This window comes from Delphinapterus leucas, chromosome 9 (assembly GCF_059928025.1).
Source record: "Delphinapterus leucas isolate spDelLeu-1000000601 "Yukka" chromosome 9, BTC_Dleu_Yukka2, whole genome shotgun sequence".
Classification (NCBI taxonomy): domain Eukaryota; kingdom Metazoa; phylum Chordata; class Mammalia; order Artiodactyla; family Monodontidae; genus Delphinapterus; species Delphinapterus leucas.
Window position 1 is genome coordinate 1,286,385 of NC_143137.1, and position 17,693 is coordinate 1,304,077.

Consider the following 17,693-nt stretch of genomic DNA (forward strand, 5'->3'; position numbering starts at 1 on the left):
TCACGAAGAAACCTTTGGAAGCCAAGGTCGGGCTCAGTGACACCCTTTGTTTGGGGAGTGGGGGTGATGCCCCTAAAACCAATCCCAGGGGAGATCTGCTGACCTGTGTGGCGCAGACGTGGCTGTTATTTGGGGCACAGATTACTAAAGCTACTATACGTAACACTTTCAGACCGGGAGCAGACGAGTTTGCAAGAGGCGACTGTAGGAATTCAGCTAAATATTAGTGTGGCCATAGCTCATTTAGGCTAGCTCAAATAAAATTTCTATTTTATTTGCATTAATATGCACCTCTAGCTGTTTACCTTTCTTAAATATCAAATTACTTTCTTTCTTAAATATTAAATTACTTCCACCTCTGCACTCCGCTCTTCAGGAAGCTTGCCCCTGGCAGAGCCCGGCCTGGGCTCCAAGCCCACGAGCATCACAGGTCTGTGCGGATCACACTGGTGATCAGCATGACTCTCTGCCTCTGACTGACAAGACCGCAGGCCTGGTCCGCCCGGGGCCACCTCACTGGGCCCCCGCGGTACCCAGGGCCGAGCCACGCAGATGCACACCCGCCCCCGCCCCCAAGAGCCACGGAACCAACACATCGCCAGTATCAGAGTGGCACCAGGGTGGCGTGAGCACCGCGGTGTGATACCGCTGCCCTAATCAGGCAGAAGTCTATTCACAGACACAGCCTGTGAGAAATGTCTGCAGCCTCTCCCACGGTGTGAGCACAAAACTACCAGCGCCAAGCAGAGCACAACAGAACGAGGAACGGCAAACGAGACGATGGAGAAAGGAGAACCTTCCTGAAGTATAATTTCCTCAGTAATGAGACCTGGCAAGGTGAGGGTCACTCCTGGAGGGCCTGGCTCTCACCAGAGCACGTGCGGGAAGGGCTGTTACAGGTCAACCTTCTCGAAGCCTCGCTCAGCGCATTTCAGACGGCGGGCGTTACTGCCTGGTATACCTCCTCTGAAGCATAGGTGGCTGTACCCTGTACGAACTGATGACATTTAAACAAGCCTGATAAAACTCACGTTCAGAAGTTGTGGTTTCACTAGGGCAGAATAGAACTAATTACAATGATTTGGGGTACGACTCCAACACGGACTTGGGAAAAAATTTAATGCAAATATTTAGCCACTGGAACATACAAATAAATATGCTCAGAATAGCTGAGGAAAAGAACCCAAATAAGAGTAACTGCCCAATTCTCTTCAGTCCCAGATAGTCCGTTTCCAAAATACTGATGATAAAATACACACATCAACTAATAAGTAAAGAAGCTACAGAACATTCAACACAAAACGACCTAAAATAAAAATAAAACCAAGGACAAACCCTAATTATTTTATTTCTGTATATCAAGACTACAAACAGCATTTAAACACTTAATTTATTCTTCAAATTAAGAAATTATACATTTTGTTTCGATAACGGTCACGGTTGAAAGTGTCATTCAGTTCTCCCACATTTAGAAGTATATTGCTAATTCTGGCCAGTTCAACACGACAGCTCAGAGCTCCAGTGGCAGCGAAACACCAGCCGTGGGAGAGAAGTCGCGCACGGTCCAGAGTCCTCCGCGGCCCCAGCATCTGTGTTCACAGGCGATGCTCTGAAATGCTCTCCGCTTTTGGAGACTCGTGGAGACTGAAACCACCCAGGTCCTGATAAAGTGCCGAATCCCGAGAGAATCACCCAGGCCCCAGGCGCCTGGGCCGCCTGCCCCTCCTACACAGCAGCACCGATGGGGGGGCAGAGGGTGCGGGAGCGCGGCATCCCCGCACATCCAGGAGGACCGGCCCGCGGAGCCCGGGCCGCAGTGCAAAGGCGCAGGACCACTTTGGTTCAAGTGACTTGAGACGGCGCTGCAGGGTCTCCTCTCCCCGAGCCCTCGTGGGTCACACACGCCGCAGGGACCGGACCGGGACCCCCTCCCCTGAAAGCTCTCCAGGCACAAGGTGGAGACAGAAATGGAAACAGAAGGAAGTTCCCGCCTCACACACACCCCCACACAGTAACGTCCGAACCATCATGATGCAGGTCAGCGGCAGGCCGGAAACAAGCATGCTAGTCCCGTTTTGGGGAAATGGCTTAAAAAACACAAATAAAATATTACCACTGTTATCTACTTTCCAAACCTAACCACTCTGGGAAAAGGCAGCAGGGGAAAAAAAAAGCCTTTAGTTTTACCAATTAGGCCTGTAAACAATTCAACCACACAAGAAGCAGTGGCCCCCAGAACGAGCCTCTCCGCCCTCAGGTCTGTCTCTCTGCAGACCCAGAGCTGGGCCGAGCCACAAGCAGCGCCTCTGCCAGGAGCCCGGGCCGCGTGGCTCGGGCCGCGCTCGGTTCCACCAGCAAAGCCAAAGCTTCATCTTTGGTTAATTTCACTGAGTTGCCACCAGTCTTAAAACTTTGCTCTCCTTGGCAAAATTACTAAGTTAGCCACGTGGCACATAACATTTGTTATTTTAAGTTATTTGAAAAGCAACGCCCATCTAAATACGAGAGCACAACTTAATAAATCATTTAAAAATGCAGGAAGAGGGGTGGCGGGGGAGGGACCCAGGAGAGCCAGGGGTCCAGCCTGGGCGCCCTGCTGGCCGGAGGTGCCGCGCAGAGGCCCTGGCCTTCGCCGTCAAGGGTGGGCCGCGGCCGCGCCGGTTCAGCTCAGCTCAGCTCGAAGCCCGCGGCGCACTCGATGGCGTAGAGCAGCTTGCTCCGCAGCAGTGCCTCGTCCTGGAACTCTGGGAGCTTCAGCAGGTTCATGCAGGTGCTGGCCGTGGGCAGCCGCTCCAGGTCGGAGCCCCCGTTGTGAATGCAGAACGCGGGGTACAGCTCCTGGAAGACAGCGGGTGCGCAGGAGAAGGTTAACAAGCACGGCCTGAAATGAGCTTTCCAGACTCGTACACAAAAGCTACTGCCCCCAGTCACCTTTCCCCAAAAGGACACTCGCTCTTTCACTGCGCTCAAGACTCAGCTCTAAATTTCTACCAAATACTGTACCCTGGGCTCCATGCATAAAAAGGGATAAAGAATAGCATGAATTCATGGGAGACATAGCCTTGTCAGTGAACAGGGTCTCTAAAGCTTTTATTTTTTAGTCTTTTTAAAATGTGTTTAAAATTCAGAAAGGTACAAGGGTGAAGAGCTGAAGATATAAACCTCTGCTTATACCAAACCACAGGAAGGGCAGAAGCCCGTCTTCTCCAAATGAACCACACCGTGTGGATCAGGCTCAGGGGCCACGTGGATGCAGCAACAGTGAACGTAAAACAATTTCAATCCAGGAGAGAAAAAGGCAATCTCTAAATATCGAAAGCAAAATGAAACAAATAAACCTATTTATTGGTGGCTTAATCACACAGAGAGGAATATTTCCAGTGTTTTAGAATTGCAAAGAAATCTTAAACGGTTTTGTCACAGTAAATTATTGGTATTGTTCTAAAACCACTGTAGTATGATGTATAACTGTTATATAAGTATTTTTTTATGGCTGCTATTAATTTTTAATTAATTAATTAATTTTTGGGGCTGTGTTGGGTCTTTGTTGCTGTGTGTGGGCTTTCTCTAGTTGCGGTGAGCGGGGGCTACTCTTCGTTGCGGTGCGCGGGCTTCTCATTGCGGTGGCTTCTCTTGTGGTGGAGCACGGGCTCTAGGTGTGTGGGCTTCAGTAGTTGTGGCACGTGGGCTTCAGTAGTTGTGGCATATGGGCTTCAGTAGTTGTGGCATGCGGCTCCAGTAGCTGTTGCTCGCGGGCTCTAGAGCGCAGGCTCAGTAGTTGTGGCGCACGGGCTTAGCTGCTCCGTGGCATGTGGGATCTTCCTGGACCAGGGCTCAAACCCGTGTCCCCTGCACTGGCAGGCAGATTCTTAACCACTGCGCCACCGGGAAGCCCCACTGTTATGTAAGTATTAGAGACAACTATAACTTAGAGCAGGGCCCTAGAACTTATCAGAGGAAGGAAATGAACTAACAGGAGCCACGGTTTTCATAGGTAGAGAGAGACCCCAATATAAAAATCAAAGAGGGAAAAACCTTATACGCCTAAATTTCAATTTGAAATAGCAGTTTGAACTTGTGATGAATTTTTCTCTTGGGGACAAAAGAACGCCCATTTCCTAGCTCTGTCCACTGAAAAGGCCTGGACACAATGACCACCTGTGACAATGAAGAGATCAAGTGCCTGGGTTTTGGTCTCTACCAACCTATTCTCGAAGAAAGGAAACAGGGCTTCTTGGGAAAACATCCGATTCCAGACGTGGGCCAGGAAATGTACGTGACAAGTGTTACTATCTTGTCATACCAGAAAGCAAGAAAGCGACGCAAGGCTACCTGGGACCCTGGAGCCCACCTGGAGGCCCTCGCCCGCCCACGGATGGGGCACTATCAAAGAGCGACTGCAATGGACTGAAACACATCAAATGTGAAAAGTTCATAATGATAAGAAAGGAACCAAAATGTACTTCAGAAGATGCCAGTTATCCCCCTCAATGTTCTGATAACTTGTAAATGAGGAATAATCAAGAGTTCCTTGATTATTGTATCCTGGCTGTACAAACAGTCCTCAGGGTAACCAAAGAGCTGATGAGAAAATATAAAGTTTTTCGTAATAGAGAAATCAGCTAAGAAAGGAAGAAGCGATACAACTGGAAGATGGCTGCTTTCAAGCACAGCAAAGAATGGATCTAGGCGGCGACCGCAGCTCTGTGACCGCTCAGCCCCTCAGACGCCCAGATGCAGAAAGCCAGGACGCTGGAAACAGACGGAGCCGCGCTGCAGAGACGACTCACGACCACGGGATCTGATGCTGGAGCCAGAGGATGTGAGCATCACGACAGCGTCTGTGCAGCCTTACTGCCAAAGGGAACATTCACATCTAGAATCCGGTGAAACCTCTAGCGACCAGTTTACAAGACATGCAAAGAAGCAACCCAGCTCCCCCACTGACTGGACCACAGGCACAGTTGAGGAGGGCGGGGCCTGCAGGCCAGAAAAGGCTAGAGAGACGCCCAGGCAGACGCAGCGTCTGGATTGCGGCTTGTCCGCAGCACCAGCACGGATGGCGTCGGGCATCCGCTGTCATTTTTTAGACATAATAATGACGTTCTGGCTACTTTTTTCAGCTATAGTGTAAAAATTCCCCCAGCTGCCCAGTTCCCACCCCATAAGCAGCAATGCTGGGGGTGTCTCGAGGACCTTCCACAGAGACGAGAGTGTTTTCTCCCTCCTCCACCTAACAAGCATAAGGCGCTAGCACATTATAGACGCTGTCTGCACCTTGACGGTTTCCCATCTGATAATGCGTCTCTGTGGCCTTCCCACACCAAGCCAGTCTCCCCACTGCTTCTCCATAGCTGCACGGGTCCCAGCAGGCACGTGCAGCACAGTTTGTAAATGGACACTTAGGTCGTTTCCACTTTTTCCAAACAATGATGCAATAAGTGACCATGTCCTCAAGTCATTTTACATTGGGCAGAAGTATCTGCAGGCTGAACCCCTAGACACTGTTCCAGACTGAACACGCCAGGTCCTTTGATGGTTACAGATAACCAGTGACTCTCTCTGTGATACATGAACATCATTAGATACAAGATGTGATGTATACATTCCCTTCCAGCAGGAGCACAATGCAGTGGGGACTGTCTTTACCCAGACAGCCTCAGTCTGCTAGCTCTCGGGCCTGTGTGCTCTCGCCTTTCCACTGCTGCAGGGTTTCAGAAGCCTGGCTAGTTAAACTTCTCTGCCAAATGTACGCAGAAAACGGCGACAGAAGAGCAAAACGGCAGCCCAGCGGGTGCCTGGGGAGGAGTGAGAACCGGGACGGTGGGCCCGGTCGGCGCCCGTTACGCTAGCACGCTCCCTCCTTAGAGCTGTGACAGGAGCGCAAACGCTTCAAATGCCGCTGCAGAGGCGAGTCTACTCAGTGGCCTCTGCGGACACCGGCTCCAAATCCTCCTCTTGTGGGTGTAACCTGGTAACTCTGTGGGGACAGCCTGGCAGGAAGCAGCAGGAACTCACACACATTCACATCCTTCACCATGGCCTCTACTTCTAGGAGCGGATCCTAATAATCAGAGATGCAGACGATTTAGGTACAAGGGTGTTGATGGCACTATTAGGAAGGAACAGTTGTAAAGAACTAATAAAAAAAAAAAAGTACGTAAATTGTGGTAGACTCACATGATGGGACATTATGAAGTTTATTAAAAATATTTCAAAGACTATTTAATATGTGGAAAAATGATCCTGATGTAATGTTGAGTGAAAAAGCAGCCTGTAAAATTGAACACGATACAGCTTGAGTTATATTTTAAAATCATATCTATCTGCATAAACACATGCCCATATATATATATAGATACAAACACACATTCACATAAAAACACGATAATGGTTAGAATGGGAGCAATTATAGGTATTTTTTTTCTTCTTTATAAACCACAACTTCCAATTTTCTATAATGAAAACATTAATTTTGTTACAAGGAAAAAAAAGAATAGCATCAAAAATAATTACCTACTAACCGCTGTAGAGGAAAAGAAAGAACAAAACAGGAGTGCAGCTCCTGCCCTGACTGGGACCCCGAGCACATGGCACATCAGCCCACGACAGGTGCCCAAACGGCCGAAACTGCATTTCAACTGGATCTTGTTTCATCTACATGTTGAATTTAGCACATAGTTTATGACGTGGGCAAAACCGAGCAGCGAGAGCATAACCACGAATTGCTGACTCCAGAGACTTACATGCTTCTTATCATCAGTCTTTACATGGTTCTCTACTGGCAAACAAAAACTTCATTTACACAATCCCTGTGGGGGCTCCCCTGGTGGCGCAGTGGTTAAGAATCCATCTGCCAATGCAGGCGACACGGGTTCAAGCCCTGGTCTGGAAAGATCCCACATGCCGCAGAGCAACTAAGCCCGTGAGCCACAACTACGGAGCCTGCGTGCCACAGACACTGAAGCCCACGTGCCACATCTACTGAAGCCCGCATGCCTAGAGCCCGTGCTCTGCAACAAGAGAAGCCACCGCAATGAGAAGCCCGTGCACCGCAACGAAGAGTAGCCCCCACTCGCCGCAACTAGAGAAAGCCCGTGCGCAGCAACGAAGATCCAATGCAGGTGAAAAAAACCAAAGAAACAAAAACTGTGGCATGTTAATATGTGCTAAAACCCACTGTCTTTACCTCTAATTATAGTTTATGTGCCACTTTATTTTTATTTTTTAAATAAATTTATTAATTTAATTAATTAATTTTTGGTTGCATTGGGTCTTCGTTGCTGCACGCGGGCTTTCTCCAGTTGCCGCGAGCGGGGGCTACTCTTCGTTGCGGTGCGTGGGCTTCTCATTGCGGTCGGTGGCTTCTCTTGTTGCAGAGTGTGGGCTCTAGGTGCGTGGGCTTCAGTAGTTGTGGCACGTGGGCTCAGGAGTTGTGGCTTGCAGGCTCTAGAGCACAGGCTCAGTAGTTGTGGCGCACGGGCTTAGTTGCTCCGCGGCACGTGGGATCTTCCCGGACCAGGCCTTGAACCCAGGTCCCCTTCATTGGCAAGTGGATTCTTAACCACTGCGCCACCAGGGAAGCCCGTGTGCCACTTTAAATGTCTCATAAAAAAGTTAGAAACGGAACCAAAAGAGAAACAGAAATAACATTTATTACTTAGCATTCTGAGTACATTGAGGGCAACAATTTTCTCAAATGCTTGACTATACTAAAATAAAAACATCACACTTTTGACACAGAAAAGGGTCTCTGAAGGCAGGGTCAGTAAGTACTGGGTAAACGGATAAATGATTGGTAAATGGAAAGTTTGAAATATGGTTTGCAGTTAAATGACACATTTCACTGTTTCTATCATAATGCTAATTGAATTTCCTATTTGGTGCCTCAAAGTTTAAAAAAATATGAAGTTCTTTGTTGAAATCTGAGTCAAGGGTACCATTTTGTGCATAACTAAACAGAGTACAACGGGAATTTGCATTAATTCAGAGCGAGAAAAATCATCAATTTATTATGTGGCCTGATGGCAACTTAACAATTTTCTACAGCACTTTAATGATTTTTTTTGTCTGTAACCACCACATTCATTAAACATATTAAACTGGAATCAGCTTTAGCAGATGTTACTCTTCTCCAGTACCCTGGCAATAAGGAGTTTCATAACGCTGAAATTATGCATGCCTGCCACTGCTACTGATCGTACTTCAACTAAAAGCCATTCTCTTCTTTCAAATCTGAATCCTGCCAGCCCTTTCAGCGCACATGAACTGACTGAAAAGCATAAATATTACGGTGATTTCCCCAAATCTGGAGTCTAATGACAACCACAAAAGCATTTGAAAACTCTTAAATAAATTTCGCATTTAAAATGTTTTACATCATTGGAAAAAATGTGAAACAGGAAGACTGTCTCATGGCTTCCAAAAAATTATTTTTCATGGTATAATGGTAACTCAATTATGATTATATGGGATCATCAACAGAGAACCAGAGAATTTTTACTATAATTCTACTTGGGATTTTGAAAGTTAATATAAGTCCCTCAACTTTTCCTGTCCTCCAAACCTGTAATACGTCTACTGGCTCTTCCACTGGCTGCCAGAATGTCTAGAACCTTCCAGCAAAACTCCTAATTTTTACTGAAGCAAAAACCACGGGCTTTAACTAATTAACCAGGAGCTGGCAGAAATCTCTAGGTCTTCCACTCAATTTTTTGATGGAGTAGGTCCCTCCAAACTTCCCTTCTTGAAACTAGATGCTTAGTTTTCTTGCTTCTAGGTTTGGTGCGGTTTTGAAACTGGAAGAAACTGTAAGCTTTGTCTCTCATAATAAATTTTACTGACAAAATTACCTAATCATATTAGAATCTTAATATATAAGAATTTAATTCATATGACTGTTCAGATGGACAATACTAACTGTTCCGACGGGAAACCTTCCATATTAGCGCCGTTTATTCGTGCCACTGCACTTTCCATCTGCCTTCTTCCTGCTCTTTAGATCCTACACGGCCAGGTTTCCAGACTTCACTACAAGCCCAAGAGGAACCAAAAAGCTGAGACATGTTTCTTTCACGTTCTTGCCCAATTTTCATTAGAGTCATAGAGGCCAATTTTCATATCTGGTTCTGCAGGCCAGGGCTTAAACCCACGAAGTAGATCCATCTATTTCTTTTGGGAGGAGTGGGGATTATATACCAAGCTAGCAGCATCACTAAATCTTCCTGAATCACTTTGTTTAGGTGTGTCACTTGTACACAGTTTTTTTCTGACTCAGTCTGAGTGTTCTTCTTCTAATAAATGAGTCTATTCTGTGCACGTTCCCTGTCGTGGCAGTTCAGCTTGCTCGCATTTCTGTTTTCTGTTCTATGACTGTCCACGTTAACTTTGTTTTCTATTATCTGGTAAATAGAGTTGGTTTGGTTGTCTTGTTTTGCATGCTTATCTCTCCGTCTGAGAGTTTGGAAGACAGAGAAGGGATTTTAGTTCTGCTAGATCACTGAATAATATTATTCAGTAATTGTTTATATTCATTGCCCCTGAAATAGTCAGTGACTCACCTCTTACGAAAAACAGAATCACTGCACTTATGCCACATCCCTTTCCCCATTTCTCTACTTTACTGCTCTAGTTCTGATGGCACTTTTGGGGATGCTGTATTAAGCTACTGATGTCAATTTATAAAACACCTTAACTGAGGTGTAATTTACATACTGTAATATTTGCCCATTTAAATGTACAATTTAAATCCAACTTCAGGGCTTCCCTTGTGGTGCAGTGGTTAAGAATCCTCCTGCCAATGCAGGGGACACGGGTTCGAGCCCTGGTCCGGGAAGATCCCACGTGCCGCGGAGCAACTAAGCCCGTACACCACAACTACTGAGCCTGCGCTCCACAGCCCGCGAGCCACAACTACTGAAGCCTGCGTGCCTAGAGCCCGTGCTCTGCAACAAGAGAAGCCACTGCAGTGAGAAGCCCGCGCGCCGCAACGAAGAGTAGTCCCTGCTCGCCGCAACCAGAGAAAGCCCGCGCACAGCAACAGAGACCCAGTGCAGCCAAAAATAAATTTATATATAAAAAAAATGAATCCAACTTCAGAATGTTGCCATTTCCCCCCAAAGTTCCCCATTTCCACCCCTTTAAAGCCATTTCATGTAAAAGGAATCACACAGTCTGTAGTCTATTGTCTGAGTCCTTTCACTCAGCACAACGTTTTCAATGCTCACACACGTGGTAGTCCGTACCAGCAATCCATTCTTTTTAATTTCTGAATCTATCCCGTTGCCCAGAGAGACTACATTCTGTTTATCCATGACCAGTTTATGGACATTTGGACTGTTTCAGTTTTTGGTCATTATCAGTAATATTGCTCTGAGCGATCCCGTGAGAACTGTGTAAACACACGTGAGTCCACTCGTTCCCAGGAATGGAACTGCTCCACTGTACTGAGGGACATTCTCGGATAACGTGCCAGGACCCGCTGAAAATGTTCAACAAAGACCGGAGGAAACCGGCCAGTAAACAGTGTGCAGCCTCGGACTGGACTGCAGACCAGGGAAGTCGAAGTCCACGGAGGACTGCGGGACGGCTGGGCCGCTGCAGGTGCTCTGGACACAGAGCGGCAGGTAGAAACAGGAGGGCTGAGCCCCCTCCTTGAGTGGACTCAGGGGGTCTGGGCGAGGCCGGAGAATGTTTTAACTCCAACAAGGTCTCAGGTGGTGCTGAAGCTGCTGGTCTCAGGACCACACTCTGTGAAGCAGAGGCTCAGAGAAGCTCAGTACATCACTGTGCATTCCTTACTTTTGATCACTTAACTGTGTCTGTGTAAGAGAGTATTGAGGTGGTAGGAAAAATGTGTAAGAAACATGATGTCTTCAACTTTTACTCCCAAATGATTCAGAAAGAAATATATGTATATTATAGAGAGAATGATAAAACAAATGTGGCAAAATGTTAGCAATGGGTCAAAGTGGGTTAATAAGTTCTTTGTTCAATTCTTGCAACTTTTCTATACATTTTAAATAAGTTCAAAGTAAAAAGTTGAAGAAAAGAACAACCAATACATAACTCAGTGTCCAACGCAAGGTTATTGGAAAGTGAATGCCAATCCATTAGGTTTCACAAGCAGACGCAATATACAATCCTTACCTAACTTGATATTATTTTGTTATATATACCACTGTGTGCCTCTTTAAACTATTAAATATAGCTTTATTTCTTTTACTATGAATAAGAAAAACATAAACTGTCCCATGACCAATTTTATTTTATCTTTTTTTGTTTTGAAAGATTTTTTTGATGCGGACCATTTTTTAAAGTCTTTATTGAATCTGTTACAACATTGCTTGTTTTATGTTTTGGTTTTTTGGCCACGAGGCATGTGGGATCTTAGCTCCCCAACCAGGGATCAAGCTTTTTTTTTTTTGTTTTGGCTGCACTGGGTCTTCGCTGATGCGCGCGGGCTTTCTCTAGTTGCGGTGAGCAGGGGCTACTCTTCGTTGCGGTGCGTGAGCTTCTCATTGCAGTGGCTTCTCTTGTTGCAGAGCACAGGCTCTAGCCTCACGGGCTTGGCTGCTATGCGGCACGTGGGATCTTCCTGGACCAGGGCTCGAACCCGTGTCCCCTGCATTGGCAGGCGGATTCTAAAACCACTGCACCACCAGGGAAGCCCTATTTTATCTTTTTTATAAATTTATTATTTTTGGCTGCGTTGGGTCTTTGTTACTGCGCGTGGCCTTTCTTTAGTTGTGGCGAGCGGGGGCTACTCTTCGCTGCGGTGCATGGGCTTCTCATTGTGGTGGCTTCTCTTGTTGCTGAGTACGGGCTCTAGGCACACAGGCTCAGTAGCTGTGGCTTGCGGGTTCTAGAGCGCAGCCTCAGTAGTTGTGGCGCACGGGCTTAGTTGCTCCGCAGCATGTGGGATCTTCCCAGACCAGGGCTCAAACCCCTGCACTGGCAGGCGGATTCTTAACCACTACGCCACCAGGGAAGCCCCCCATGACCAATTTTAATTGCTAAAAAAATTAAGCCAGTTTATAGGAGATCAACATGAATTACCAGAAACGACACAGTAAGGCCAGGTAACATGAAATAAGTAACAGTGAGCAACTAGGAAAAAATATACTACTGCTCATGCATCATTCTTTCCAAACACCCGACGTCAACATTCACAGCCTGTGTTTTCTTCAGTTCGGAAGTGAAACCAGCCTGAGCCGCACAGACGCGTGATACTAATCATTCACGTCACAGTGCGCCCGCCCGGCTGCAGCAGCTCTTCGCTTTTAACCCCCAACACACTGACAACCCTCACAGCAATAGGTCGACACTGGGAACGCAGGGAAAAAAAACCCCAAATAAAACCAGCACCAGGATACACAGATAATAACCAATCCTTCAGTGATGGAGCTGAAATACTCAGTTAACGAGGCTAAAAACATAGTACCAAAATAATAAACCGGGTGTTCTGACACACTGTCAGCGCTGGTCTCTGAAAACAGTGTGCACACAGTACTTCACTCAGCCCCACCTGCTGCCCTGCTGGCTTCTTAGTTACAAGTTGGTGTTTAAAGCCAGCTGCGGCGAGCTTGTGTACCTTAAACCCCAAGAGAGGGGGGCGGGAACAGCTTGTCACAAACTTGAGCAGTTTGCGCTTTTCCTCATCCGTGAAGCCTTCCACAACTCTCCAGAAGACTCTGATTACGGGGTGATCAGCAGAATAGCCGCCTATGACAAAAGGAACAGACGTTTGTATTAAAAACGAGGTAACTGCAGAAGCAAGACTCTCCTAAAGGCACCAGAGGAACAAACTTTCAAGAGTGATTCCTTTTCGTCATGCCTGTCCAGTGATGAACAGTCTTTCTTCTTTCAGCTCACGGCTGAAAGCCAACTCTAGAGAAACACCTTTATTCTGTCCTGGTAGATGGTGGGCAAGTACACAGCAGGGAGAGAAGCTTCAGAAGGTAAAGTACCAAAGGCCAGAATGAGGAACAAACACCCTGCAGCTACAAGATGAACCCTAGAAGCAAAAGATGCTGCAAAGGGGTCTGAGTTTTAAGAACTCTGCGAGGGGTCAAAAATCAGCCTCTATTGAGTAGCAAACCCTAAATAACAAAGGATTTACATGATGGTCACACATCTAGAAATAGCAGAAACACTGGGATTTTTATTTTTAATAGAGCTAGTTACTTTGCCAACACATCTTAGTATCTAAATTTGTTTTCTCACCCATCCTTCCGACAACAAGGTAGGGACCATGGTTACCAACCCACCCCAGCACTCAATTAGACCACTGTTCTGAAGTGGGATATCTGCTACCTACAGCTTTTAATCTAGTTAAGTGCTTCCTAAAACGGAAATAATTGCTATATGTTGTTCCCTCATTGTTAATATACTACAGAAATACCATCAATAAAATATCTTAAGTGCATTAATTGGCACCGAAATGAACATGGTAATATTTTAAACCTATTTACTAGAATAGGAATAGCTAGGATCATTAAAGGCATATGCTTTCAGTGCAGACAGGATAACGCAAAGAAGCCAAGACCACTTCCTTGGCAAAGGAAAGCTTGGATTGATTTCATTCTTTTCAACAGAAGACTTGACAGTGAGGACAGTGTGACCTTAGGTATCACCTGCCTTTACAGAAACATTAGAGTTCAAATTTAGAGCAATACAAATTAATTACAGAAAGGGGAGACACAGGTACACATTTATATACATATAAACACACACACATGGATATACGTAATTTACTTTAGTAAATTTATAGTTCTGAAACCATCACCCCAATCCAGCTTTAAAACATATCCATTCCTCAAAAGGCCCCCATGTCCACCCCATAGACAACCACGATCTGGTCTGTCTCTCAGTGTGCTCTTAAAGATGTTTCACGAAACGAAATTACACTCATGATAATACTGTGCAACTTTCACTGCGATCCATTTCCAAAACCTTTTCAAAATTTACCTTGGAGGAAAGGTTGGGAAACAGCACTCCACAGAACAGAGGAGTCTGGACGGGTTTCTTTTTAAAATTGTCGTAAACATGTAACATAAAATTCACCGTTTAAACCATTTTCAGGTGTTTAATCCAAGGATGTTAATTACAACCATCAATTACAATTACATTACAATTACATTGCAACCATCGCTGCTGTTTCCAACCCAAACGTCTTCATCACCCCAAGCAGACACTCCTATAACCACTAAGCAGTAACTTCCTGTGCCCCCTCCCCAGCCCCTGGTAACCTCTCATCTACTTTCAGTGACTAGGAATTTGCCACTTCCAGGTATTTCACAGAAGTTGAATCATACAGTATCTGTCCTTTTGTGTCTGGCTTATTTCACTTAGCATAATGTTTCCAAGATTCATCCACGTTGTAGCGTGCATTTGAACGTCATTCCTTTTTAAGACTTCATAATATTCCCATTGTATGTCTACAACACATTCATTTATCTATGACCTGTAGGTGGACACTGGGGTTGTTTCCGCCTTTTGGCTCCTGTGAACAATGTTGCGTGAACACGGGTGTTTCAGTCCTTGCCTCCGACCCCTCTGGATATAGACCTAGGCGTAGAGTTGCTGGATTATTATTTTTAATATTTATTTGTTTGTTTGGCTGCGTCGGGTTTTAGTTGCGGCACGTGGGATCTTCACTGCGACACGTGGGATTCTTTAGTGTGGCGCATGGGCTCTAGAGTGTGCGGGCTGAATAGCTGCGCCACCCAGACTCCCTAGCTGTGGTGTGAGGCATGTGGGATCTTAGTTCCCCGACCACGGATTAAACCCACGTCTCCTGCATCGGAAGGCGGATTCTTTTTTTTTTTTTTTTCAGTACGCGGGCCTCTCACTGTTGTGGCCCCTCTCGTTGCGGAGCACAGGCTCTGGACGCGCAGGCTCAGCGGCCATGGCTCACGGGCCCAGGCGCTCCGCGGCATGTGGGATCTTCCCGGACCAGGGCACGAACCTGTGTCCCCTGCATCGGCAGGCGGACTCTCAACCACTGTGCCATCAGAGAAGCCCGGAAGGCGGATTCTTAACCACGGGACCACCAGGGAAGTCCTGAATTGCTGGATTATATAGTAATTCTATGTTGAGCTTTTTGGGGAACCACCAAACCATTTTCCATGTTGGCTACTTTACATTCCCACAAGCAGTGAATGAGGGTTCCAATTTCTCCACATCCTTGCCAACACTTGTTATTTTCTGTGTGTGTGTGTGTGTGTGTGTGTGTGTGTGTGTGTGTGTGTGTGTGTGTAGTAGCAGCCATCCTAAGAGATGTGAATACATCTCCCTCTGGTCTGGTTTACATTTTCGTAGTGGTTAGTGACGCTGAGCATCTTTCTGAGCATACTGGCTATGTGTAATATCTTCTTTGGCGAAATGTCTATTCAAGCACTCTGCCCATCGTTGAACCGGCTTGTCTTCTTGTTGAGTTGTAAGGGTTCTTTACACATTCTGGATACCAGACCCTCATCAGACATATGATTTGCAAATATCTTCTCCTATTCTGAAGGCTGTCTTTTCACTTTCTTAATAATGTTCTTGGATGCACAAAGCTTGTATTTTTGATCAAGTCCAATTTATTTACATTTTTCTGTTGCTCCTGCTTTTGGTGTCGTATCTAAGAACCCGCTGCCAAATCCAAGGCCATGAAGATTTATCCCGGTGTCCTCCTAAGGGTTTTAGGTATTACATTAAAGTTCTTGATCCATTTTGAGTTAATTTTTGCATATGGTGTGAGGGGGGGGTACAGCCTCATTCTTTTGCAAAAATCCAGTTGCTCCACAATTAACTTTTTATATAACTGTAAACTTTTCCAAAGAGGTTCTACCATTTTAACACTGCCACCAGGCAAGAGGGTTCAAATTTCTTCACATACTAACACTTAGCATTGTCTTCTTTGAGAACAGTCATTCTAGTGGGTATGTAGTGGTATCTCATCAGAATTTAATTTGCATTTCCCTAATAATTAATGGTGTTAAAACAACTGTTCATGTGCTTATTTGCTTACCAGACATTCTTATATATCTTCTTAAGTGAAACACTTTATTTTCTGCCCATGTTCTAAAATTCAGTTTTTTATATTACTGAGTTGCAAAACTTCTTTATATACTGTGGACATAAGCCATTATTAGATATATTACTTGGAAATATTTTCTCTTAATCTCTGGCTTGTTTTTTCACTTTTTTAATGGTATCTTTTGAAGCGCAACATCTTTAATTTTGAGAAAGTCCAAATTTCTATCAATTTCTTTGTTCTGGATCATGCTTTTGCTGTACAGCTAAAAACTCTGCCTAATCCAGAAGTCATGAAGGTTTTCTCCTGTATGTTCTTTTAGGAGTTTTACAGTTTCAGCTTTTACCTACAGGTCTCTGATCCTGTTGAATTCATTTCTGCATATGGTGTGAGGTCAAGGTCTAAATTCATTCTTTCCCACGTACCACTGAACTGTCAGACATCACCAGCAGTAAGTCTAAGGATTCGTCTCTGAGCTCCCAGTTATGTTCCACGGATCGATATGTCTATCCCTGTGCCAGTCCCACAACGTCTTAGTTACTGTGGTTTACAGTAGGCTTTGAATCAGGGTGATGATCCTTCAACTTTGTTTCTATCAAATGTTTCGGCTGCTTTAGGTCCTTCACATTTCCATATAAATTTTAAAACCAGTCTGCTGATGTTTACCAAAAACCCTGAAAATACCAGAATAACAGACTATGGTTAAGGAAAACAAACGAAATAATAGTGGTTGTTTTAAGGATGATTTTTTTTTTTCCTTTCCACTGCTCCCAAGTATATAAAATAAAGTTTATGGGACTTCCCTGGTGGTCCAGTGCTTAAGACTCCACATTCCCACTGCACGGGGCACGGGTTTGATCCCTGGTTGGGGAACTAAGATCCCGCATGACGCGCGGCACAGCCAAAAGAAGAAAAAAAAAAAAAAAAAAAAAAAAACCTCACAAATGCCCAAAGAGTACGCCAATCCCAACTCGGAACAACCTAGTTATGCTTCTGTTATTTCGTTAACGACTAACGTTGTTGAGCATCTTTCTATGTGCTTACTGGCCATGTATATGTCTTCTTTTTGGTTTTTCATTTTCTTGAAGAGTAAAAACTTTTAAGTTTAATTTAATCAAAAGTAAATATTTTGATGAGGTTCAGTTTTTAGGTTTTTTCTATTTTTTGGTCTAGCACTATTTCTCAAAGCAGAAGACTGGAAGCAACCCAGTGGCCATAAGAAGAGGCTTAATAAGGTAAGTTGTGAAGAGAAAAAAGCAGGCTGCAGAACAGTGTATACAAACAAGGAAAATAGGAATGAAATTTGTATTTATATGTAAATACGTAAAGACACCAAGAACAGTGGTTACTCCTGGTGGGGACGGGCAGGGGAGGAATGGGATGGTGAGAAATGAGACAGGAAGAGGAGTTCACTGTAACCCCATACAGCCTGGGTTTTAAATCATGAATGAATTACCCATGTAAAAAAGCATGTTAGAAATTACTTTGGAAATATGACCATCTGTAACATTTTCAGGGATGGATAACCAGTAGTGATAACATACCTGAATAGTTTGTAAAGGATTTTAAGTCCTCCAGACTTATGGGAACTTGTGCACCAGAAATTAATACCTGAAAAAAAAAAAGTTCAGGTTATAAAACTGGAGGCAGATTTTAAGAAGGCCTTTCACAT

At 45.1% G+C, this 17,693-nt stretch overlaps 1 protein-coding gene across 5 annotated transcripts in view; it reads right to left on the reverse strand.

Annotated features, from left to right (window-relative positions):
• Positions 1 to 1,102: 1,102 nt before the first annotated feature.
• UBE3C (ubiquitin protein ligase E3C) overlaps positions 1,103 to 17,693 on the reverse strand; it is a 121,427-nt gene continuing 104,836 nt past the window's right edge. For all 5 annotated transcript variants that reach the window (XM_089917108.1, XM_022576519.3, XM_089917107.1 and 2 more), the window contains 3 exons: positions 17,566 to 17,632; positions 12,593 to 12,723; positions 1,103 to 2,838 (listed from right to left, as the gene is read on the reverse strand). In XM_089917108.1, coding sequence (XP_089773234.1) covers positions 2,668 to 2,838; positions 12,593 to 12,723; positions 17,566 to 17,632 — 369 coding nt within the window. In that variant the 3' untranslated portion in view covers positions 1,103 to 2,667. The remainder of the gene's footprint in view (positions 2,839 to 12,592; positions 12,724 to 17,565; positions 17,633 to 17,693) is intronic.